Source organism: Rhinolophus hipposideros, assembly GCF_964194185.1.
Source record: "Rhinolophus hipposideros genome assembly, chromosome: 2".
Lineage (NCBI taxonomy): Eukaryota > Metazoa > Chordata > Mammalia > Chiroptera > Rhinolophidae > Rhinolophus > Rhinolophus hipposideros.
Genome location: NC_138048.1, coordinates 24735244 through 24761451, shown reverse-complemented (window position 1 = coordinate 24761451; position 26208 = coordinate 24735244). Strand labels below are relative to the sequence as shown.

Sequence of the window (26208 nt, the reverse complement as noted above, 5' to 3'; positions counted from 1 at the left end):
CTATTAAAATTTTTCTGTAACTTGATAGTCTGGATGGGAAACAAAAATAAATTTAATATCAATTTTAAGTATCTCTGTCTTATTTCAGGAGAATCTCTAGACTTATTCCGTCAAAGGAATCATTTCTGAATTGAGTCTGGATTGCACAAAGAAAATAGGGGTTGAAAGGAAACAAATTCGAACAATAAGCCCAATACTGAAAAAGGAAGGACGAAATATCGAGTTAAATATTTTATAGTATTTAAGATGAAAATTCCGCCTCATTAGATTTCCCTAAATTATTAGTATTAGTATTAAATATTTTTTTTATAAATTCTATTTTTTGTAGTATATACACCACACTGAGGAGACCCAAAAAATAAACAATTCTTTTCAAGGATTGTTAGGTCAATAGATCTTAATTATATGTTGTTCCTGAATTTAAGACACAGGACAGAAGAAAGAACACTGAGAGATCTGAAAGTATCTGTCTCCTGTGAAGGACAAACCTGAACAGCTGAGTCTCTCAGGAAAAAACAGCTTTCATCTTGAATGTACATTGACAGGTTGTTTAAATAATAATAATAACGACAATTAAGTGAAAAGGCTCTAGGCAGTGAAAAAGAGCTTACGGCCCAACACTATTGTTGAGACAAACACATTGATAACTTGGATATGTAACAAATGCTGCCACTTCACTTTTTTAAGCCAGTAACTTTCTTACCACATTCATAGCTTATAATGTCTGAGTATATTTATATTGTGACCTAGCAGTTAATTCTATTAACAATGCACGGCTTTATCCACTTCAATATAGTGTTTCATTATCTAAAACCTCTGAGTGTTGATATTTTATTGAGAATAAACATTTGTATAACTCTGCCTTTGAAAATCTGGCAATAACACAGAACCATTCAATTTTGTGTTTGTTCTCTGCTATGCTTCTGTGCTCTAACGCAGGTGTCTTGTATATCATAACCCTAACTGTTTACATTACTGAAATAAGAATTTATAAAACTACATCAATATATCTTGGGATTGTGTTTGATCAAAATAACTATTACAGAAACTCAAAGCATATTGTTGATTGGATCGGAAGTCTGCATGCATCATATAGATGTCTGGCCACTGTGCTGTACACCTGAAACTAATATAAAAATAATATTGAATGTCAACTGTGACGGAAAAAAGTAAATAAATAAATTTTAAAAAGAAGTTTATTTAAAAACCATACATTTCCTTTAAATAGGAATGCCAATGCATGCAAGTCAACTAGCATGAGCTTATTGTCTAACAATAATTCTCTTCAATAGTAATAAACCCTTTCTATAGGCCTTTCTGTGACTTTTTGTGTTTCTGATTGTAAAGTCATATCGTAAATGATAAACTACCTATTTGTTTATACTCCATTAATTATATTAATTATACTCCACATTCCTTTTTTGATATCTAATCTATAGCTCTCTACATCGACTTTATTTAAATGATTTACGGGATGACAATGAAAGTCTTTAAATATTCAACAATATTTAAATATTCAAATATTGGTAGGAGAGGTTAAGATTTAAAGAAACTTGAGGGCAATAGTTTATTTCAAGTAACAAAGATGAAAGATACAAGACTGAAACAGAGAAGGAAACAGTTTCCAAACACACCTTGCAAGCTACAAAACTATGGACAACTTTTTGTGTAGCTGTTCAACACAAAACTTCTTTCTTTAGAACAGTTTTCTATTCTACCTTCAGGAAAGGGCTCCGAGAGGCCAATCTGTGCTATCATACCCCTCCTTTTTAGAACAGAAATGATTATGTTATGGCGACCATACAACTTTAAAGGTGCCAATCTGCAAGCAGAACTGAGCCCATCAGAATTTTCTCCTGAAGACTTAGAGTTAAGACAGTTCAGTTCTGGTCAGTTGAGTAGCACACCAAAGTTGTGTGACATAGAGCAGAGGAAGGCATTTTTAGCTACATGCATGGGAGTACAGAAAAAGTCACTGTAAAGCAGAAGAAAAATGATGCATTAAGAATTGAAATAAATTCAATTCTTCAAGAGAGATTAAAAATATAGCGTCTAAGACTTCACTGCCAGTTCCCAATTACCATGTCTTATGAATGGTGCTGAATTTTATGGATTATTCACTGAATTCACTTGATAAATACCCTTTCCTTAAGCCTGTGGATTTCTTATATCAAAAGATTCCTATTATCAAACGATCCATGTCTAAAAAATACAGCCTATTATGTTTAATTATTTTTGGATTTGACATACAAAGCCATATTAATTATGCACATTAGTATTTTCAAACTGAGTATAAATCTTTCAAGGAAAACAATAGTCATATCTGAAACCTATTTGTAACTTCATTTTCAAACATGTTATCCTTCACAGAGTAGACACACAATAACAGATGATGATGTTTATTTAGAAGCTGTGAAAATCACTTTTAGACTTTAGCCTATTTCCCTGTATACCGTGATTCCCCAAAAATAAGACCAGGTCTTATATTAATTTTTGCTCCAAAATATGGAGCAAATTTTCAGGGGGTATCTTATTTTTTCATGTATAACAATCCACATTTATTCAAATACAGTCATGTCATCTTCTTCTGGAACATCATCATCACGTACTAAGTGTGTCCTTCTGGTGGATGATCTTAACTGGGGTTTATTTTCGGGGTAGATCTTATTTTTGGAGAAACAGTACCAGTTTATCCACTTTGTTCTAAATTTTCCATTTACACGGAGGAGGTTAGGCTTTGTTAAAAATAATAGAAAAAATACAAATACAGGGATATACTAATAATTGTGCTATATCTGCTTATGTTTTCAATTAGGAGCTTGAGTCTGTGGGGATATGTATAGACTACTTGGGTCTATTAAAAGAGGCCATAATTCAGTGAAGACACCTACTACGAGAACTATTGTGAGGAAAGAAGATGAATCGATACAGAATCCAGATGGTGTCATTTACAAAGAGGGATCCAGTACCCAGCTCAGCCGTTACAGGAGACAGCTGGTATCTCATAGGTTCAACAAATATTGATAACACATTCATCCAAAACATGTATGTTCAACAGAAAGTTCAGAATCATTCAGTAGTCTTAAAAACTTTTTCTTACTCTGTGGAAATCTTGGCTATGGTATCACAAGAACTGTATTCCACGCCTGTGAAGATTTCCTTGCACTGTGCTGTTCGGACCCCGTTAAGCCAGTCACCTGTTGTGCGGAAGGTGGTGATGTCGACATTGCTTTGGTCCAGAAGAAGGTTTGACGGCCTGCAAGAAAAGAAACACGAAAGGGAGAGAGATCAGGAGTCAGCGGATTTGCTGGAAGTCAAATTTGACATCAACATCGGCAGGAACTTTCAGACTTCACGGGTTGTTCCTGTTTGTTTGTGGAATTTATCTGCTATGAAAACTTCATCTGTTGGAATGGGCAACTTGCAAGAATACTGTGTAATCGTCTTGTCTCGGTGCTTCTTTTCTCCACTCACAACTGCTTTTGAAATCACTGAAATTTTGCCAGGGAGGTGCATATCTATATCCAAGATACTTTGATAATTTAATTTGTTTAACCATTAGCTAAGATGGTGGTAATTTGGGATATCATTATAGTAAACATGACACACTGAACAATGTGCTGTCTGCTTTGGTGATGGATTTGGTTTCCCCTATTAAATCCTGCCCAAGGGGATATTTGCAGACATTATACAGTTGCTGTCTAAAAGACAGTTGGAACAACCTAGACTATACTTTCAGCAGGACATAAGGTCAGCACAGGTTTAAATAATGTCACAAATGTCATTAAAAACAAAAATTATAAAAGGAATGGATAAAAGTAGGTAACAATAAATGAAATCCTTGCATATGTGACAACATCAAATGGAGTTCATTTTATACAGAGAGAGAAAGAGGGAGAGAGAGAGAGAGAGAGAGAGAGAGAGAGAGAGAGAGAGAGAGAGAGAGAGAGATTGATTGTGATCATGATTAATATTGCACAATACAATCAGCATAAGAGGAACTTCTAGTATTGTTTTACATAATTACAGGCCTAAACATTGATCGATTATGTACCAACTGCAAGATCTAGTGAATCAAAGGGACTGAAAAGAAATGGAAGAGACCATGTTTTCATCCCTGAAGAGCCCAAAGCAGTAGCTGTTGGTGAGCTGCCCTTTACCTGTGTTTTACGCTCTCAGTGACCCCTCTAATGGTCTTTAACTCATGAGACTGGGACCAATCAGCAGGTAGACAACTAATTGTCCTCTCTATATTTTTCTCCTAAAAATGATCCTTGGTTAAAATAGACCATAACATTTATTTATACTTTTGTTTACAGGATTAATACATACTATCATGTTTTTTTGGTCCAATAAGTATGTTGAGGCTGTATTGTCAATGACCCTTCTTACCTCAGTAGCTTAGCTGGTAATAGAATATGGGGTTAGATAGGGGGGTTAGAGTTCGAATCATACAGTAGCACAGGCTCTATGTTGACCATGCATACTGAGGAAGAGCCTGTTACAGTGAAAGAAATGCACAGAGGATAGGTCGAGGATGGGATCTCTTGATGTGTGATGCATTCATCTGTCAGCAAATTTCTAGGATCCTTTTGGCATAAACCAAAAATCTCCATGCACATTTGGAGAGGACCAAATGTCCTGCAAAGGTGTCGTAACTAATCTTTATCTTATAATTGAGAAGGTACATTTAGATTTTACCTCTTCAGAGTTGTCATTCAGAATCTTTCATGTTTTATGATCCTGTAGTTCAATTTAATCAGCATTGAGCTCTTGAAAGTTTTTAAAATTATTATTTTAAGTGCCCCAATATTAGGGTTTTTAAAACTAGAACTTCATATGTTCATATATATATATATATATATATATATATATATATATATATAATTAATGATTTGTCTCAATAAAACCCACCATTTGAAATGTTTAAGTTCAATATTTAGAATTAGTTTTCAGAAGATACCAAAGAGAATGAGGAATATATTGACATGTATTTATCTTTATTTTAGAAATGAATTTAGCTCTTTAAGTTACTGATTCCAATAATGTTTTTAGAAATAGCGTGAAATAAGAGCCAAATGAACCATCCAGATACAATTAAACCATACTATGATTTATCTATGAATACCAACCACTGATTATTACCTGGGATATGTTCTCATGAGAAAATCTCTCTGTGAAGGAAGTACATAAATATGCCAGCTCTACCTATATTTAAAATAATTTTTAATTGGGATATTTCTGTTACTATTGATGAATTTCTTCAGTTCACTTCCGGATATATAAGAAACATGCTAAGTGTGTGGTTAAGAATCTCATATCTAGATAATTTTCTATTGTTCTGTAGACATGTATGCTGTTGTTGGGGACACATGAGAGGAGTGTAAATTAACTATTTATGTGACTTTTGATGGAGATACATTACATTTATTTGATAAAAATGATCAAACCTTAATGCTGAGTTTAAGAAAAAATGGAAATTTGACCATTTGGCTCTGCCTATATATTCATCTTCTATGGAAAATTATAGATCAATAGCTAGTTCCCTCCCTGGCACAGTCATTTGTAAACTGGAGGACTTTTCAACTTTCTTTCCCTTACACTAAACTCAACTACTTCAGTCCCCTCTATCTAAAATGTTTTAATTATAAATTAAAATTATGGTGTTTATAATTTATGTTTATGTGTTATGGTTTAGTTTTAACGAACCCTCAGAGGTTATTTTTTAAAAATGGTAGAAAGAAATAAAAATTAAGCATTACTTTACAAAGCTTTAATTTTCTTTCCTTTAGAAATTTGAAAAAACCTACAAAATATAAACATAATATTTTATAAATTATTCTCTTTTGGAACATATATGTTCCAAAAGAGAATAATTTATAAAATATTTTCTACCATATATATATATTCCAAAAGAGAAATATATATATATATATATATAATAAATTTATATATATATAGATATAGATATAGATATATTTTATGTGATTGTTTAAATCATCTGAACAAGAAAAAAACACTTCTTTTAATAATTGAAACTCTTGTTTTTTTCCTAAGAACTTGAGGAATTATGGATAGATATATAACTCAGTTTTCAGAACTTACATGATATTCTTGGGTTGTTTTAGCTTGGCTATCATGAGTGAAATAGCATTTATCACTAGCCAGAATTAAATACAGCATTAAATCCATTGGTTAAGTCATCAAATCGGTAAACAAAATTGATATGCATAACGTTAAATCATATGTGACAAAATTTTATAAGAAAAATGAAGTTATACCTAGAAAGAAGACAATAAAATATTAAACTATCTACAGGTGTGTGTATGGAGAGAGAGAGAGAGAGAGAGAGAGAGAGAGAGAGAGAGAGAGAGAGAGAGAGAGAACGCACAATTGGATTTTTCCTGTAGCTGTAGCATAGAATCTAATGTGGACTCTTGTTGACTCTTGGTCTTATGAATAGCAACAGTTTTTTTTTATTTTTTATTTATGGGTTTGTGGGTATGAAGAATCAAACCCCAGGACATGTATTCAGAATATTTATGAAGTGTGCCTAAAAGCAAAATGCAGAATTTTTTCTTCTCAATTCAAAATGGTTTGTATTTTTAAACTCAACACTATAGCAAGACTCCACAAGAGTTCAGAGAAAATTGATTGAAATATTTAGAGAAATGAAGATTGAAATAGAACAGGACGAGTGGATTAGGGATTAAATTGACCCCAACTGAGTTTTTCTGTTTATTACTTAGATCAAAGTACAACGAACACAAAGAATGACCTAATTTTAATGCCAGTGACCTCAGAATAACCAGCCCTGCAAAGTATCATTTTTCCACTTCCAGGATTTCTCTAGGGAATTCAAATAAAAATTGGTTCCTTTCCTCCTCCGAGAGGACATCTGGAGAGTTTATCAATGGATAGGAATTTGTCTCTCACTGTGAAGAGCCTGTGATGTCTCTTCACGTGCACCCAGGGAATGTGGGCTTTTTGAGCAGCTGCAGGCATTGGCGTTTTTTTTAGACCCAACCCCAGACACTGGGTCTGAAGGGGAAATTTATAGGCTGGGTGATGTGCACCAGGAGCTCACACTTTTACTAGACAAATTAGATAGATTTCAATCCGTGCAGCTGTAAACGATGTCCTGCAGAGTTCCACCTGATCTTTTACAGCTTTTCATAAATCAGTACCTACTGGCTGCAGACCGCAGTCATTAAAAAGAAATCATGGAAATTACATGTTTGCTCAGGGGAAGCAAAAACATAACTTTTCTCCCTTTTTCTCTCCCTCCTTGTATTTTGGTTTGTGAATTATTCTTTTATGGATTTTCGAACTGTTGCATTAAAGAGGTATACATTTATTTTCTTCCCATCAAGTCCTATTTCATCCGTAAATGGTTTCATATAAATTAGCCCCAGACACTGGGGAACAAATATTAAGAAATAACTGCCATTCCCAAGAATATCACTCAAAATGACCTTATTTCATATTGCATTAGAATTTTAAATCCCTCTTACAATGTTCAGTTATCATTTTGTAACATAAGACTCCTTTTTGTTTACTGAATGCTTTATTTTTCATGTATTAAAAATAATGATTAATACACATTTTTGAATGAATAAGTAGATGCTTACTGAAACTAGAAGTAGATATCAATAATATTGGGAATATAATGCTATATGACTATAATTATTAACTTTTTTCTGTTGTGAATAGTTTCAGGAATATATAATATTAACTCTAAAGTAATTTTAAAAACAAAACTATATCTATCTTTATTATTATCTGAAAATAGTAATATAATTTTGCAGTATCTTTTATAGTTTAGTGTTAATTTTACTTCAAATGATGTCTTATTGTATTTCAAGGAGAAAAGCTTGTGTTTGTCAATTTTTTAAAAATGTGGATTTATGATCTTGATCTTTTTATCTCTAACATTAACAATTCAAATAGAATTTAATTTGTCATCAATAACTAAAAGTAATTTTGAGAATATATAGCTCCCAACAGGAGACTAGTATATAAATGACACATTAAGGAGTACAGTCATTGTGTTTATTTTAATTATCTCTAGGCCTTAAGGACAAAAATCTTAGCAGTTATAGCTATTACAGGTTTAATTCCTCCTAATGGTAAAATTACCGACTTTTGATTTTTAATATTAAAAAAAAATCACCTGGGTATTTGGCATATTTGCTTTCCTCTAAAACGTTCAGTACGGTGTTTGTTCAGTGACGAAAGTCAGTTTCAGAATTGGAGGTCAAAGTCATTTGGAGAAACAGAATGTTTCTTGGTCATCAGACTACTCTTAATGAATACATTTGTCAAAACAGCAGTTATTCTCTAAAATAATTTTATTATGTACTCTTAGAGATCAGAAGCATTTTATTAATGCTAATTTAAAGCCATCAACAGGGAAAATTGTGAGTATTGCTTACTTTTTTCTATTTATCCTGTGAATTAATGAAAAGAAATCCCTTCAAAGTTAGTGATCAATAAAATGAAACAATATATTTAAAGTCATTTCTATGAAATTAAGTACATTTGACTCTTCAGAACCTCATTCTAAATATATTAAATATATTGCTAAAGTCTTTACACAAAGAATTTAGATTCCACAAATTTACAATAGTATGAATAATCCAATGACCTGAATGACACACATGTGCACGTGTGTGTGTGTGTGTATGTATGTATATATCCAAAAATAAAAAGGGTATCTTACAGCCTGAATAGAAACAAATTCATCTCTCATTTTCTTCTATTCGTTTTTTTTTTTTTTAATTTTTAAGTTACCTACATTCTTAAAAGTAATCAAGCTAATTTATTTACATAGTAAGAGCTATGTTATTATAGAACTAATCTTGCAAAATAGTTTCTTTTAAAAAATGAATTCTGCTTATTTCTCTTTTATGTATAACAAAAGCATGTGTTGTAAAGTAAGAAAATTTGTCACTGTAAGACCATTTTCTATTTATTTATATAGTGCCAGTTTCTATCAAGAACTTTAAGAAAATTTCTTAAAGTGAGGGAACTTTATTTTTATTCTTTTACACATGTGCACTATGATTATACTTTTCATTTGTTTCTAAATTTCTCAAAAGTGCTATTTTCACATTGCCTTTTCCTTTTCATCATCCAGTTATAACTAAACCTTTTAAAATTTTGTATATCATCTATCACTCTAAAGAATCAAAGCAGTTCTCTTAAAAAGAAGCCAATGTCCTTCTCATTGTTTCACTGTAAGGTTTTTTCCTTTTTTTTTTTTTTTTTCTTTAGCCTTTTGCAGCTTTTAATAACACAGTTCATTCTATCCACTTTGGAAAATTCTTTGCTTTGTGGTCTAAGTCTCATTCCTAATCCTTGATTGTTTCTACCTCTTTCATACTCTTCTGCTCTGTAATTGGTACCGTTCTCCAAAGCTCTAAACAGAGACAATTTTCTTTCTTTCCGAGTTGGATTCTGTGCAATGGGTTAATGTTCATTCAATGGGATGTCAACTATGTTCTATACTTTCTTCCTTCTAGAATTGCCATCCATTGGCATTGATTGGCTCTACAATCTCCTAATAAGGAAACTGAAATATCCACTGGCTACCACCACACCCTGTCATATATGAGACAAGCATTCACTCATTTCAAGTAGCTTCTTGATTCTTGCAAACTTTTGAATTAGTGATTTCTGGACTAAGTGCTTGAGGTGCTTAGAGGCTTTAAAAAGATCCCTGGACCCCAGGGCAGCACAGAACCGGCAAGGAGAAAGTGCATTCTGGCAGACTGGGATGAGGGATATTTCAGTGTCAACCTATGTGAACCAACACCCTCCGCTACTCATAGATTAAAGACTCCTGATAATCCATAGGATATGAAAGCTTCCATTAGAAATATAATAATTTCATACAAATAAAAAGGGAGGCATTTGTGGTGAAAACCAGAGTTACTAGATTGAAATTTGTACCTGCTAAACATGTTTCTTACTGTGGCTCCTTTTATTATCTTTACAGAGAAAATGCTCTAAATTGTATGCCTAGACTTAATTTTGATGTCTTCCCCAGCTTGAGATATGAACTCCCCGCTTCTTGTGGGACTCAGTGTCATTGTGTCCAGGAGGCTGATCTGCCTGGCAGTCTGTTGTTCCTTCTGCCCTTCTTATGACTGTCAGTAAGAGCTCTGTTCTCTTGGTTCTCTACCTTGAGCCTGGAAGTACTCTCGGGTACTTTCTCTGTCACTCTGCACATCTCATTAGTGACCATGGCAGGTAATACTTCAGTAAATCTTCCTGAATTCTCATCCTTTCTTTTTATTTCCTCTACTCTATGATAGCATAAGTCCTTTCTTATATGCTGAAATCACCTCCTAACTCCTTGCTATGAACTTCTTTCCTGTCAGCCCTGCTTAGGTATAGCTGCCGGAGAATTGTTCCATAGGTAGAGTGCAATATATCACTTAAGTGATTTCAATGGTTCCCCTTTTCCTCATGTACAAAAGTCCAAATTTCTTGAGATAACATTCAATCTTCCATTAGCTGATGAAATTATCTATCAGGCTTGTTCTCCATAATTTTCTTTTTTGTCTTATATTCCAGAAGAATTGTATGATGCAAAGTAATTTTGGAAGTATCCTAAGTTGTTGTGTGTCCTGTTTTGTTTTTGTTTTTCGGGGTTTTATTGTTTGTTTGCTTGTTTTGTTTTGTTTTTTTTCGTAGTTTCCCTACCCTGGTATGGTCTTATCCTGTAATCTGACTATAGAAACTTCATCCACCATACAACTGCCAGGGAATCCCAAAGCTAAAAGTGAACTCACCCTTCCTTCCTGATTCCATGATTGTCTTTTTGCTCAAATGACGACACATTCTGAGGAATATTGAAGTATTTTTTAACATTTATTTTCTTCCCATGTTTAAATGCAAGCCATTCAGGGTGGAATATACACACAAAACAGAATTAAATTGTGATGAGCAAGAAAATGGTGCTCTATAAAAGAATAATTGAGCTGGCCTTTAAATTGTGTTGCCAGAGAATGCCTCAATTAACAAAATGTAGCAGCTACTGCCTGAAGGAAGATGGATGCCAAGGAGAATCTAAGATAAGAAAACAGCATGTGCTACTGTCTTCATATCTGAAATACCTTGGCTTTCAGAAGGAACTAAAAGTTGGACACTGAGCTTACAGTATTGTTTAAGTGAAAGTGGTACAGTTTGACAGGTTGAAATACTACTCACCTCACATTTTTGCCCCTCCCTGCAAAAACGAGTTATGTATATAAAATCATGTCATTTCCCTGCTTCGAATGACTTAATGGATTCCTCATGCATTTCAAATTCAAAAGTCCTCACCATTGCCTGCCTGGGTAGCTAAAGTGCTCTGGCTTCTTTCTATTTGCCTTCTCAGACTCATGACAGACTCTTCCTTTCCTTACTGCTCTTTCAGTCATGTTATCCTTCTGCCACTTCGTAGAGCCCTCCAAACTCATTTGCAGTTTCTTATTCTCATGCCAAGATTATTTTTTAGGGGGGTGGAGGGGTTTAGGAGTGGATGGGAGGGTTCTTTATACAGGTGTCTCTTTTCCTTTCTTAAGGACTCAGCTCAATATCTGCTCCTCAGAAGGCTGGCTCTAGGAGCCAGGATAATAAAGCCACCCTTTTATTATCTATTACAACCATCTCTTTAGTTATTTCCTAAAATCTGTACTTGTCTATTGTGCATTGTACATCTTATATAATTTAAGCTCCACGATGACAGAGACAACGTTGTTTTCTTTATTGTTCTCTAGATTCTACCCATGCCCAGCACATAGTAGATTGACAAATACTAAATAGTTGTTGGAAAAATTAATAAACATGTGAATAAAAGAAATGACATTGGAGAAGCATAGCAATTTAAATCATCAAAAGGAGTCTAGATTTTTTTTTTCTAAGTGTAATGGGAATCAAGATTGGGTACAAACAGGTGACCAAAATTATATCATATTCCAAGGGTGCCAAAAAAATGTACACATTTTAAGAGATGTCTTCTACCATGTTTCCCCGAAAATAAGACCGGATCTTACATTAATTTTTGCCCCAGAAGACGCATTAGGGCTCAAGTTCAGGGAATGTCATCTGGAAAAATCATGCTAGGGCTTATTTTTGGGTTAGGTCTTATTTTGGGGGAAAAACGGTATGTGTTACTTTTCACAGTTGAATTGAATTACGGTGGCAAAAAGATGGCATTAATCAAATGAATGCTAGCGTCATTCATTATATTGCAATTTTAATACAGATTTTTCCTTTCTCAAAGTGTGTATAAATGTTTTTGGCACCCTCTGTATATTTTGATAACAAAATTCTCAAGGCTATATGGAAAGGTGCTTGGAGCAGGGCAACAATGGAAGCAGGGGACATGTTAGAGGGCTTTTGCAGTGGTCTATTGCAGAAGTGGAAAACGTCATAAAAGAGAGTGTTTGTAGGGGAAAGACAGTGTTTGTAGCTGGATCATGCCGATCCAGTGATCACCTAGATCAAAGCGTGGAGGGCAAGAAAGTGGTGCTAAGACTTGGTCTAATCCTGACTTGTCAGATGAATAGGTGCTAGTGTACTCAACAAAAGTAGGAAGACACTGGACGGATGAGGCTATCTGGAGAAAATGAACAGATACATTTTCAGAATATTAATTTTGAGATGTCCATGAGACTCTTATTTGAGAAGTTTGGCTATGAATGTGTGGTAGAAAAAGAAGGAAGTAGTTGGCAGAGATGTAGGACCCACAGAGGTAATGTTGAGAAACAGAATCTGTTAAATTCACCTAATGATAAAAATTACCTGGAGTTTTTATCAAACATCCAAGTTCCAGTCCACTTTCCTGGAGATTCTGAGTCAGTAGCTTGGTAAAGACCTGGATAGTTAGTTATACATTGTACATTTAATAAGTTCCCCCAGTGATTCTTATCACCAGGGAAAATTAAGAAACAATAGAATGTATTTCTATAACAATGACCCTGCAGAAAGAAAGAGTCTTGCTATGTAGGAGAGAGAGAAAGACTTTGTCACTGACAAGTGGAGGGACATTTCCTCTCTTCCTCTGTCATAATTAGAGGAAAGAAGAATAAACTGTATGAGTAGAAGAACCAAGAAGTTTTTATTTTTGCTGCTAGAATTTCCCATCTAATAGCTTATATTTTCTCAATAAAGTATGTGGCAAGGTCATCAATGGAAAATTAAAGATGAAAGGGAATGAGTTTAATCCGTTATGAAAAAGAATGAAATAAACATTGTCAAAAGTGAGAAAGAAAATTTTCTTAAGAAAAAGATTTTTTGACACTGTTGCATGACCACTTGAGGTTGTTGCTAATAAAACCATAATGACACACTCTGCCCTGTCGTGTATTTTAATGGCAATGAGTAATTATATAAAAACAATTTCCAAAAAATATATATTTAGTAAATTAAAATGGATTTTTTTTAGAAAAATACTTATATTTTCCCTGAAATTACATGTGTTGTGACAAAATATATGGAATTTATTCAGGTATTAAAGATTAGATATAGATTAGGAGAAAGTATATTAAATGTATTTCAATAAGAATGGAAAAAGTGAATTTAAGAAGTGTTTTAAAATTTGGATGTTAGGACATATCCTGACATAATATGATCTGATATTAAGAATATCTTTTTACATAAAACTGAGTTTAATATTCCGAAATCATATTATATGAGTTAGTCTTTATACTGCCAATATCATCCTATGGAAATGGTTTTAATATCTTTTTTATGATATGGAAAGAATTGAAAATATGGTTGGTTGTTATTGTTTGTTTGTTTGGTTGGTTGTTTTTGCTATGGCTGTCATTGAGTGAAGATGGAAAGAAATGGCTTCAGGGTGCAAAATGAGGACCATATGGCCCAAGAAAGGACACATTTGTTATCCTGTTAGTTGTTAAATTGTCAGGTGGATTTTCAAGAGTCTGAGTAGTCTCTCTCTGTGAAGTTTAGAACAGAAATTCTTATAGGGTAAGTTATGGGTAGTTTTACCTTCTAAAGCTGTATGTATAAGACAAACGTAGTGTTGGAAAAGTTATTTCCAACAAATAATCTATAATTCTTATATACTGATATTTAGACTTTGGTTCAGATTCCTCATATTTATCTTACTCAAATACAGTGTAAAAACAGAACCATAAAGATTCCTATTAAGGTACAAAATAATATACTCTAGCATAAAGTACATTAGCAAATGGTCTATCAGTCTATAACTCTTGGTGATTGTCAGCAAAGAGAGAAGATGTGCAAAAAAGAAAACTTCCAATAAGGCATTATGTTATACCTTTTACATAAGTGTGAGTCACACTACGTCATTATTATAGAGTATTTATACATATTGATACTATGGAGTTATGTGCACATAAAGTACAGGTTCTTTTACGAAAAACTCTATAATTTACCTACAAGAATACACATCATCAAAATATAAAAGAATTGTTTTTCTCATGTATAAAATGAAAATATAAATCATTAAATCAAACAGATATTTTTGCTGTTAGTTTTCTGAGAAGCACCAAATAAATTAACACTTGTCTTCTTTCTCATATGGCCTTGACAAAATTCATCTCTCCTTACCTACTTCTTCCATTACACTTTGTTGGTACACTTTAATTTACATTCCTCAAAACCATTAAGAGAACTCAGTGCTTCTTAACTGGGGAGAATGTGCATAAAATCTAATAGACATTATGTATTCTGGATTGCATTATAATTAGGATGGATTATCATTTGTGTTGCTGTCCGGGAACATTGACATTATTTTACTCTTAGTTTTACCCTGGATAGTATCTAACAATGCAATTGGCACACAATATGGATTGAAAAAATATTTATTTAATTAAGTGGGGGGAAATTGCATTCTCCTAGCCAGTGCAAAGTTTTGGAAGCTTTTTTGTTATTTTTGAAATTTTATTTTAAATGTGGAATAAATTAGGACTTCATTAAAATTCCTCACCACTCCAGGAGACTTTTTTTTTTTTTTTTCAAATAGATGCCAGTGAAAAGAAGCTAAGAAGCTATGTGTACCGGGTTCCTATTTTCCAGAGACTTAAATAAGACTGAACATAGACTCCCTTGTAGTCAAGATGGAAGTTAAAAATAACTCAGAATTTCATCGCTATCATTAAACAGCATGAGCTTTCCTCCGGAAAGATTTAAATAGAAAAACACAGAAAACAAAACACGTCTCTCTTATAAAAACCAAGATAAGAGTATCTTGAGGAACATAAATATCAAAGGATGCAGCTGGAAGAGGGGAAATTAACACCTTGGAGCTAGAAAATACATTATTTCCGTGTGTGCGCAGGAGTACAGGAAACAAACTAATGTGTCACCTTGCTGCTGCACTGGTGATGAGCTTCAGACTGCCTGGGTTCCGGATAAGCTTGTCCAGAATGCTGACGATCTGCTCAAACTTGGGTCTGTCATTTCTGTCTTTCTGCCAGCAGTCCAGCATCAGCTGATACAACGCAGCTGGGCAGTCCATGGGGGGCGGCAGTCGGTAGCCTTCGTCCACAGCCTTAATTACCTGCGTGAGAAGCAAAGTTTCCCGGGACTTAGGTGGTGCTTCTTTTAGGTCTTCATGGGCAGGGCACACTAATAGGAACATTTTAAAGTTAAGTGGAAATGTTCTCATTTTAAATTCATTAAAAAGATAACTTGTGAAATAAATATTATTAATACCCCAAAATGTTATACAAAGGAAGTTCAGGAGAGAGAAAGTGAATTTAGAAGAGTCTGTAAAGATACTTTTCAGATTCAGATTAAAAAAAAAAATGTTCTGTCGCATAAAAAGTTCCATGAATTATAAAGAAATTTTTATATTTCGTAATACAGAGTTTTGTGGAATGTATATATATATATATATATATATATATATATATATATATATACACACATATATATATATATATACACATAACTGCAGAAAAAAATAGTATACCAATTTTTGTTACACCACAGTTCAAATGGTACCTTCCAAATCATAGTAAGGTCCTTTGGTAAAAGCTCATGTGATGCACAATTAAATAACTATCAGTTTAGTAGTATTTTTAAATCATGTAAAGCAGTGATTTTAAACTTTACGATATATCAGACCCATCTGGAGAACTTATCAATATACAGATGACTAACCTGATTCCATGACTCTGGGGTAAGGTCTGAGAATGTGCATTCCTACAAATTCCCAGGCCAAGCTAAAGCTAATAGCCCAGAGACCACTCTGTGAGATGCTCTGATACAAGAGAGAATTTGGAGACTAGAGATGTGAAAAAGTGAGTCTGATGTTCCCGTTACTGTTTTTAAAAACAGTTTGTTTGAAGAAGTACAAAAAGGTTTTTATATCCAAATACATTAAAAGCAATTTTGTATGTGGTGAGTAGGAAATGACTAAAAGCATCTCAGCATTCCTTCTCATGTATCTTTGAGATTGTACTCACAGTTTCTGGCTGAGCATAAAGAAAAACCTCTGAGTGCTGATCCCATATGCCAAGAGCATCCTTGTACTAAGCATTAGCAAAACACAACTTATAAAAACAGAAATCCTTTTGAAAAATCACATCACAGTTATAATAGAGAGTTAAAGATTATGATTTCCATCCAGAGACTTCAATTTGTATAACTAAATTCATGTGCAACTTTAATATATTATGAGAAACAACGTGCTAGAGATTGTTTTTGTTTTTGTGTGTGTCTGATTTTGGGAAATACTATATTTACATCAACAAAATGTTGTCATAGATGCATTAATTAAATTTGCAAACAATGGCAGACATGTGTATCTTACGAATGTTACATAGAAACAATTTTGTAGCAAAAATATTTCAAACATTCCCTGATAACTATTGGTTATCTTGTTAGTACTTATTTCATTACATTTTGCCATTAAGTTATTCATTTTGTCTCATTTCTAAACCTCTGCTTGAGGGAAAAATATAAAGCCATAAGAGCAACTCAATTAATATTCTCACAAGATTTGGAAACAATTTCATTTTTTAAGTATTCTACTTCAATGTCACAAACTGGGAGCCACCTGGTTTCATTATGCTCCATTTCCTTGCACAGCTTGATCTCTTACTCTGAAACCATAACTCATAGGCTACAAATACTTACGTCCTGATTGGACATTTCCCAGTATGGTCTCTCTCCATAGGACATCACCTCCCAGAGAACAATCCCATAACTCCATACATCGCTGGCTGACGTGAATTTGCGGTAAGCTATGGCTTCTGGTGATGTCCACCGGATGGGAATCTTTCCTCCCTTTGAATATAAAATCACGTATGCATACATGATCAATGCATAAAACATGTAATCTGAAACTGAATTTATCAGGGTATTTCTCTTCTGAAATGGAAAGTGGGTTTCTGTTGCTATATCTTGATATTCTTCTATTTTAATACCAAGCAGGCATATTATTTACTGCAATATTTATTTCCAATTAATTTGGAAGAATTCTGTAATGATTAAAGGAAAAAAAATAAAAATTGCTTAAACACTGACATTTTTATACCAACTGTGGCACATTAGTTGGTCATCTGCAACAAAACTATTTGAAGTAGGTGAGCTATACCATATGTTAGAATTGAATGAGTAATCTCAAATCAACCTTTACTGATTTAACATATGCTCTACCATACAGTCTCAGTTCATAATGTGATAATATTTGTAAACATAAGTTAATATTTGTAAACAAGTTATGCCACTCCTTGACACATCAATTCTTATAGGTATTTGTTAACTAAATTCAAATTAAAGTTATATTTCTAAAATATTTTCTTCAATACAATAGTCAATCATCTTAATTTACTCAGTGCCACACTCCATCATTATTCACTGAAATACTTTCAGTGAAGGTGATACATTAGCGTCTGTATCCTGCACTCACTAGAAAATATCTAATAACTACATCCCCAGAATTTAGAATCTAGAGGAGAATATGGCTTCTATGACTTATAGGACATATAAAGATATAACTCCCATGGAAATTGCTCTCAGTTTAATAAATACATTTAGTAAAGATGTGCTGAGTAGTAACCATATGGGAAGTATTACGCTAGTCATTCTAGGTAAGACAAATATAAATAACATACTGGCCCTTCTGTTTGGAAAATATCAGGCATATAGGGATACTTAGTTGTTGTGAATAACTAAATGCAGAAATAAATATCTAGCGTTTTGCTTCTCAAACTTCGCAATGTCTGTGAATCATCCATGGCTCGCTCTCATTAAAATGGAAACTAATTTAGTAGTTCCACAGTGTAGCCAGGGTCTGCCTTTCTAAAAGCTCCAGGTCATATTGATCACACTGGTCATGGGCCTTACTTTAAGTAGAAAGGCAGAGTGACAATTGTGATGCAGAGCATGGAGCCAAGACTCTCACTGGAGAGATTGAGGAGATCACCTATAAATCGTGCCTTAAATGATGCATCAATTTTTGATACAACAAGAAAAAAAGAACAGATGTTCTAAAGAGTGTAGAACATCAAAATCTTAAGCCATGTTCATCAAAATGTGTTCCATTGACATTGCACCTCATAGCACTTTATTTGTTCTGAAGTAAGGCTCAAGGGAGACATTTATTGCTTTAGGGAAGTAACTTAGGAGGTAATTTATTAAACCTCACTATGGCTGAATTTCTTCATCTCTTATTTGGGAAAGTAGTAGTACTGAGTCATAGTCTTGTTGTGGAGCTACATGACAAATTTCAACAAAATCTTTAGCATAGTCCCTGGCACATAGTAAAGTCTCAAGAAACATTAGCATATTAGTCCCACATTCTGAGGGAAATGGCATAAATTGAAGCACAGAGGAGGAAAATATATGTTCTGGAAGAATAGTTTCTGGTGTAAAAATACCACAGAGTATGTGGAGGAATATAATGAGAGAGGAGGGGAAAAGGTCAAATTGGGAATTAATCCCAGGTATAGTAAGTAAGTTTTATCCTATAGAGGAGACTGGTATAAGTGATTGGAACTACCTCAGGAAACTAAACACTTCTCTTTGATGTTTTCATTCAAGTGAGGTGTTCAGAGACAGTACTGCCAGGAGATCTTTGTTAAGATCTTACGCTGGGTTTTGAAGAATGCATGAAACTGGAGAGAAGTGAGCACAGAGAAGCCTCCAGCCTAAGGGTAGTTTATGATTTATAATGGTGAAGTAAAATATGTCAAGTTGGAGAGATGGGATCCAAACAAAAGAGAGCCTTGGGAGTTGGAGAGACACACCACACTGCTCAACATGCACTATAGTAATGATGGTTTAGAACCAGAAAAACGGAATAGAAAATTTTCAGTCACGTGGATGCGAGGGCACAAGGTTTTACAACTTTCCCCTTTTCTCTATCACTCATTCATACTCACTCATTCACTCTCTTCTTTACATTGTGTGTTTCTTTCAACAAAAAATTTTAAAAGGTTTTTTTTTCATATTTAAATTTAGATGTTCCGTTTTCAAGCCTAACATTTCCTTCTTTATCTGCCAATAAGTTCAATCTTAAAAATAATAATAACATTTAATCCCACCCCAAGTAACTTCTTTGTACCTACCAAGACCAAGTTTGGATTTTAAGGCGTCAAAATTTCAAATGATACCTCTTAATTTTGATGAAAACAGAATTACACATGTGGCAATTAACAAAATCTATTCAGGGTGCTAAATAGAATCACTAGGCATACTCTCTCTCCTTAAAAAATTCTGAGAATCAACAGATGTCAAACAAAGCTGTATTCATGGTGCAAAAGAAAGATAATATTTTAAAATCTCAGCTAAAAGTCTTATCTCCGCTGCAGACACTTTGTCATTTCTTTTCCTCATTTGTTATTTGGAAAAGTAATGAAAGAAAATTACTAAAAGCACAAAAATGGTGCTAAAACACATGAAAGAAAGAAAGAAAGAAAGAAAGAAAGAAAGAAAGAAAGAAAGAAAGAAAGAAAGAAAGAAAGAAAGAAAGAAAGAAAGAAAGAAAGAAAGAAAGAAAGAAAGAAAGAAAGAAAGAAAGAGAAAGAAAAAAGGAAGGAAGGAAAGAAGGAAGGAAGGAAGGAAGGAAAGAAGGAAAGAAGGAAGAAAACTCTTTCCTTGTTGAAAACTTTGTATTTATTTAGAAAATATAAAGCACAGATATATGTTACCTAGCAAGATCTCTGGTTGAAATTAAAATACAGACATTAGTAAAAGTAATAGATTGATGACAACCAGGAACCAGAAGCTCACTTTTCATGTTTTGTTTCAACCAGGATTAAAATGGTACATACCAAATTGTTTCATCTTAAGTGTGTCATCACTATTTTTCAGAGAGGATAGCATTGAGAATATTTTAATGAAGTTTCTTAAAACAGTGAAATACTAAAAAAAAAAAAAAAAAAAAAAAAAAAAAAATGATGTTTTTTAGGAAGGAATGGCCAAGCCTGTATTTAAGCTAGGAAGGAAAATCTTTTCCCATGCTGTTCTAGATACAAACACACATGTTATTGGAGAGATCTCTGCACCATAGCCATGCCCATCACTTCAGTGGGAGCTTTGCTCCCCACAACCCCATAACTTGACTGTAATCTTTGCAGTGTGTTTGCCCATGTAACACATGGTTACAGATTCAAGCAAATTATTTCCAAAATGATTTTCCAATCCAGTGCTGTCTATTTGTTTTCACAGTGCAAATCTTATTAAACTGTTAAAACCCACACAAAAGGAAACATGTTTGTGAAAAAAATATATGTGGAATTGTTTTAATAAAAACATATTTTGAATTCTGCTCTCATGCTAATATGTGCCTGCTGAATACACACAACCATTGTTAGAATTATAATTTCAAACTTTTCAATATAACAATTTATGTAACTCAACAGCTGATCAAGTATTTCTTAACACTATCTTTAACTTTGATTGCACGAATTCTTAACAGTGTTTTGGCTCTTAGCTCATTGTGCTACTTTGGGAAACTATTCTGGCTATATTACACAGTAGTCACCTTTCACTAAATACTTCTAACTTTAGAAATGCAGGTTATGTTGCCTCTACTTGTTTCTCATTCTGGTTTTTAATCTAAGCTTTCCTCTGGCTGCTGACTAGAGCAAAGCTTAAGTAGCTTATGGGAAAGCATAAGGAAGTAGGGTGATTTGATTTTTTTCATTTTATTCCAAACATGTTATTCCAAACACATGAAGACTAAATACGTGGCATTCAATTAACAATTAGCCAGTCAGCAAAGTTAAATGTTTCATTAACTTAAATAGATGTTTCCATTGATCAATCTTTTAGTATACTAGTTCTTTTCCTTACTGGCTGAGCTTTGTCCTATGTCACTGTTTAGTGAGTACATATACTTAAAAGTTCATATATTTATTTTCATTACAAATAGAAAATTCTTAATTCATATTTTCCTATATGATAGTCATACAATTCATTTTAAATGAACAACAGGGACTTATTTGAACTGTTGTTTATTTGGAAGAAAGTGTGAGTGAATGAGTAGTTTTCCTTTGCTTAATGCCCTTGGTGAAACTCCTAGATGATTAGCTTTAAACCCTAGAATTTTCACCCTAGAATATTGAGCTGTTTTTTCAGAAGACTTTTATCTGCTTCCAGGTTGTGTTTTAGACACTCTGGTTTGCTCTGAGAATGATGTGATAATCGTAGATTCAAGACTCTAATCCTGCCCCTAGTCAGCCATCTGGTAAACGATGCCATCCATCACTGAGAAAATCAGGAAGAGAATAAAGATGATTGAAGATCACTACTCATTATTAATTAGGGATTTTTTTTGTCATTGGCAATGGATTTATTATATGCATAAAGCAACTAATAAATTGCCTAATCTTTTAATAGACTATTCAATAAATGCTTTGCCTTTCTTCCTTTCTAATTCCCTTCTATTGGTTAACACACCTTTACTATTGCTATAAGGAATTTATTAAATGAGGATATAAGGGAAATCTCATTGTTTGAAACTTCAAAGCACTATTAGCATTTGTTGCTAAATATAAATTAAACTGAGAAGAATATTATACATTGTTTTCCCTATGATTGGCAAAAAAGAAGCAACATCAAATCATTTGGGCTTTAAATGAGAGAAAACTAAACCATGGTTGTACACATGTAATTTGAAATCAAACTACAGGAGAGATTCTAGCCTAGGAAAATCATTACAGAATTTGAGGAAGGGTGAATATGTATGTTACCACAAACTCTTTAAATTCAGCATTGTAGTTTCAAATTCTTTACCTTCAACACTAGTAAAATGAATTCAAGGAGTAGCTCTTGTCCTATTCATTGCCATAAATAAAATTAGTGTGCTCAAACTATAATTTGAAAGCATAAGGTTATGAAAGCTGAATAGATTATAAAGATGAAGAAAATTAGCATAAGCCTGACTGCAGAGAGCAATTATCTTTTTTAGATATTATCTTGGCAAATGTGCAGAGTAGAAACTGAACGAATGCTTGTTAACTGGAACTGCATTCCCTTTCTTCTAATTGCATGCACTTCTTTTTTTGGAAGGGTTTCTCCCTGCCTGCTTTTTGTAAGTAGCATACTTCTTAGTTGAACATCCTGGTCAAATGTGAACTCATTGGTGGAACATTTGGGAATCTTGTAGGCCAAGCTGGTTACTCCATCTTCTGTGATCCTTCTACTCTGCTTAATTCTCCTGAATAGACTGGAATAGCCAGAGGAGTAACTGTCTTTCCTCCTCCATCTCCACATTCCCACAGTTTAAAACAGGGGTCTCACTTTTTAGCTCTCCTGCTTACAATACCTTGTTTCCTGGAGGAATGAGTAGTTTTGTTGTGAGAGAATATGATTAATTATTTGATGGACTTAGAGCAGTAGATTTCGTTAATATCTTTGATAATTTTGAGCATTTTTAAAAAATATACAGTTTATTTTTAGAAAAAAAATCTAGTTTTTAAGAATATATGTGAATATTAAGTAAGAAAAGGCAACATATAGCATAAGGATAGCTTTTCAAAATAACCATCAACTCTTTTCATTATCTATAAAATTATGAAAATATCTCACAGGATAGCACATGGATTAAGTATTTTAGAATTTTCAGAATGTTACTCAGATTTTCATTTGACTCCATAAACAATATTCATCCTTTATCAACTGTATCAATATTAATGTTGATACATTAATAAATATTAACATATCAATAATTTAATACATATTGTTAGTCTATGCATATAAGCATTACTCCATCCCATTGTAAGATGAAGCTAAGTAAAATTTTGAAATGTAAAAAGTGCAGTAAGACATATGCTGACTGAAAATATATGACATATTTACATAGTAGCTGGATGTGTTTATTTATGAGTTTACTCCAAAGTCATCTTAATAAAATAGAATCAAAATATCAAAAATAAAGTAACCGTGTTTAACATTTAGAAAATTGGGGGAAAAGAACTATCAATTTCAAATGTTAGATCAAAAGCAAATGAAAAGAAAATTTAATAGGTGTAAAAGGTATACTTTTTTTTGCATTATGTTTGTGATATCTCAAAGTAGAATATTCTAGAAGTCCTGATGGCAGATGGCTAGTCTGTTGCTTTTTTTTTTTTTTTTTTTTAACAAATGGCAATGCATTCCACATTCTCCCACACAATGTGAAGTCCAGTATGAATAAGAGAAATTATAAAGTACCTGCAAGTAATGTCTGGTCCCCACTCTCATTCTTAATACATTCTTTACAAATGTTGGGTAACTTTAGAACACACTCTCCATAGTAGCACTATTGACATTTTAGTGCATGTTAATTCTTTGTTGTGGGAGCTGTCCTGTGCTTTGTAAGATATTTAGAAGCACCCACTAAATTACATTATCATCCTCCCAATGGTGACAGCCAAATATGTCTACAGACATTACCAAATATCCTCTGGGGAGCAAAGACATCCCTACCTGAGAACTACTGTTTTAGAATGTGTGTGACACACCTTGATCAGCAAGGTAAAATAATGCAAATGGAGTCTAGGATTTATGTGAGATTTTATGTAGACTAAGTAGAATTAGTAGTAGTAGTAGTACTTTTTTTTTTTTTTTGTTACCTCTCACACTCTTTTAAAGGATATTTTTATTTTTATTCCAGTACTAATCTAGAAAAGGAAGGGCCACGTTCACCAGAGCTAATCTTCTGATATCTGGGTTTTGGTAAATATAACAGCACCCCTTTGAGATTTTTTTTCCCCTTTAGTTTTTAATGTTGTATTTTATTTTTACTTTCTTTTTTCCTTCCATCCTTCTTCTGAAAAGAGGATAACTGCCTCTCACTAAAAAACTTAAATTAGCATTATAAATTAAGCATCGATTTCTTTATCAAATGAAAGCATCAATAGCCAAATATTTTACTAAGAAATGAGTGTTTACTCCAAGAGGAAACACTATCTACGGCTACAGAAACATAAATGTCTCTGGCATAGTGAGACATAGGATAAAAGTCCTCGAGGACTCAGTTTAGTTATGACATATGCTGAAAGAAGAAGCTGGGGACCATACATTTTAATTTAGTTACACTTCACGATAAGGTTCTCTTTCTTCAAGCTGAGCATGTATAGATCTGAGACTATCAAAATAAAATAAACTGAATTTACAAGATCTGACTCACTCATAACTACAGAATTTATTCATAATGTGCTCCTGATTGGACCACAAAAATTCTCCTTTCTCCTACCCCAACAAATCCAAGCTCATATTACTTGACATGTTTTGTTTCTTTTTTTTTTTTTCTTTTTCAGGTTCAGAAATTGCTTTTGTAGATTATATGTGGGGGTCCGTCATTTTTTTTATATCTTAGATATTTTTTCAAATAACTACCAACTAGATTATTTGATGGGATATCCAATAATTTGGATTTGATGAGACAAAATGGCATCATCATTTGGCATACTTTTTTCTTGCCACAATAAAACAATTCTAGTGCAACTGTTAACAATGAACAACAACTAGAAATCAGTTGGCAATTTATATTTTGGTTGGTAAAATGCTACTAGGCATTCTGAATATTATAAAGCACTAATAGTTATTATAAAAATAATTTACGGATGTGTTTTTAAAAAAATATTTAATAAGATTTTAAACTGAAGCATTTATATATCTTGTCTATAAGCTCCCAGATATTTACGTATTTGAAAAAAGTCTCCAATTGCCTAGGGCAAGCCCAGAATCACAGCATAAGGTGTGTGTCCAAAACCCTATCTGCAAAGGGATCGCAAATCCAGAGTTAACATCACCAGAAGTTAATTTTTGTTTCCCTTATTTGCAATGCCAAACCTAGAAGCAGTTCTTCCTAGTGCTGATGTCTAATCTATTTATAGCTCGATAAATTAGGGATGCAGGGAGATTTGTGGTCACTTGTTCCACTCGGATTTTAAACTTTAGTGGTAATCAGGAGTCTGAGTTTCTGGGCTCAGCTTTGACCCTACTATTTTATTTTAGCCAAGTTTACATATATCTTGTCACTCACAAACTAAGGGTAATGGGATACATAAAACCTGACTTTATGTTAAGTCTTATCTATTTCAAACAGATGTGCTGACTTATGAATCTTAGCTCTTACAACTTTCAAATTTCTATCTTAAACCTACATGAATATTAAGGATGCTGATGACATTTTCAATGTTAATTATTTGGGGCTCTTAAAGACTCTCCTAACTTTGGACTCCACTGCATATCTATTGGTTATCATATCTGGATTTCCTTCTGCAGAATTCTTACAGAAAAATTAAAGGTGAAGAATAAAATAGTGCAAATAATGATCCTACTAATTCTCTGGACAGAGGCTTTATGAAATTGCTAAACTCTAATCCACGATTACAGCCGTCCAAAATCTTGTTCACTTTGGCCGGAAACAGCAATTAGAGCAGGAATCACACAGTAAATCTGTTCTCAAAAGATCCTGCAATTCAGTTCTCTAAGCTTAATGAATTCAGACAGTTTAAATGAGATATTTGGCTAAAAGCCTGATTTTTTTTCAGGCACTTCCATGAAGTCAGCTCATTTACTATGAGTTAGGGGGCTTCAAGTCTTGATTTCTAAGAAAAAGGAGTGTAATTGCTGAAATCTGCGGACATTCAGGCATAATATCTCATATCTGCCCCGTTTTTTCTCTCTAATTACACATAGAAATCTCTCCCTGCTGATTTAGGAAAAGCTTTGCTGATCCACAGTTCACATTGCTTGCCTGTGAGCTCTGTCAGGTCATACTTA

At 33.4% G+C, this 26208-nt stretch overlaps 1 protein-coding gene across 1 annotated transcript in view; it reads right to left on the bottom strand.

The window, feature by feature from the left end:
- EPHA3 (EPH receptor A3) overlaps positions 1–26208 on the bottom strand; it is a 357328-nt gene that overhangs the window by 4356 nt on the left and 326764 nt on the right. The window contains exons 14-16 of the mRNA XM_081078199.1: positions 17125–17274; positions 15348–15541; positions 3101–3256 (exon numbers count right to left, since the gene is read on the bottom strand). Of these exons, the coding sequence (XP_080934325.1) occupies positions 3101–3256; positions 15348–15541; positions 17125–17274 (500 nt within the window). The remainder of the gene's footprint in view (positions 1–3100; positions 3257–15347; positions 15542–17124; positions 17275–26208) is intronic.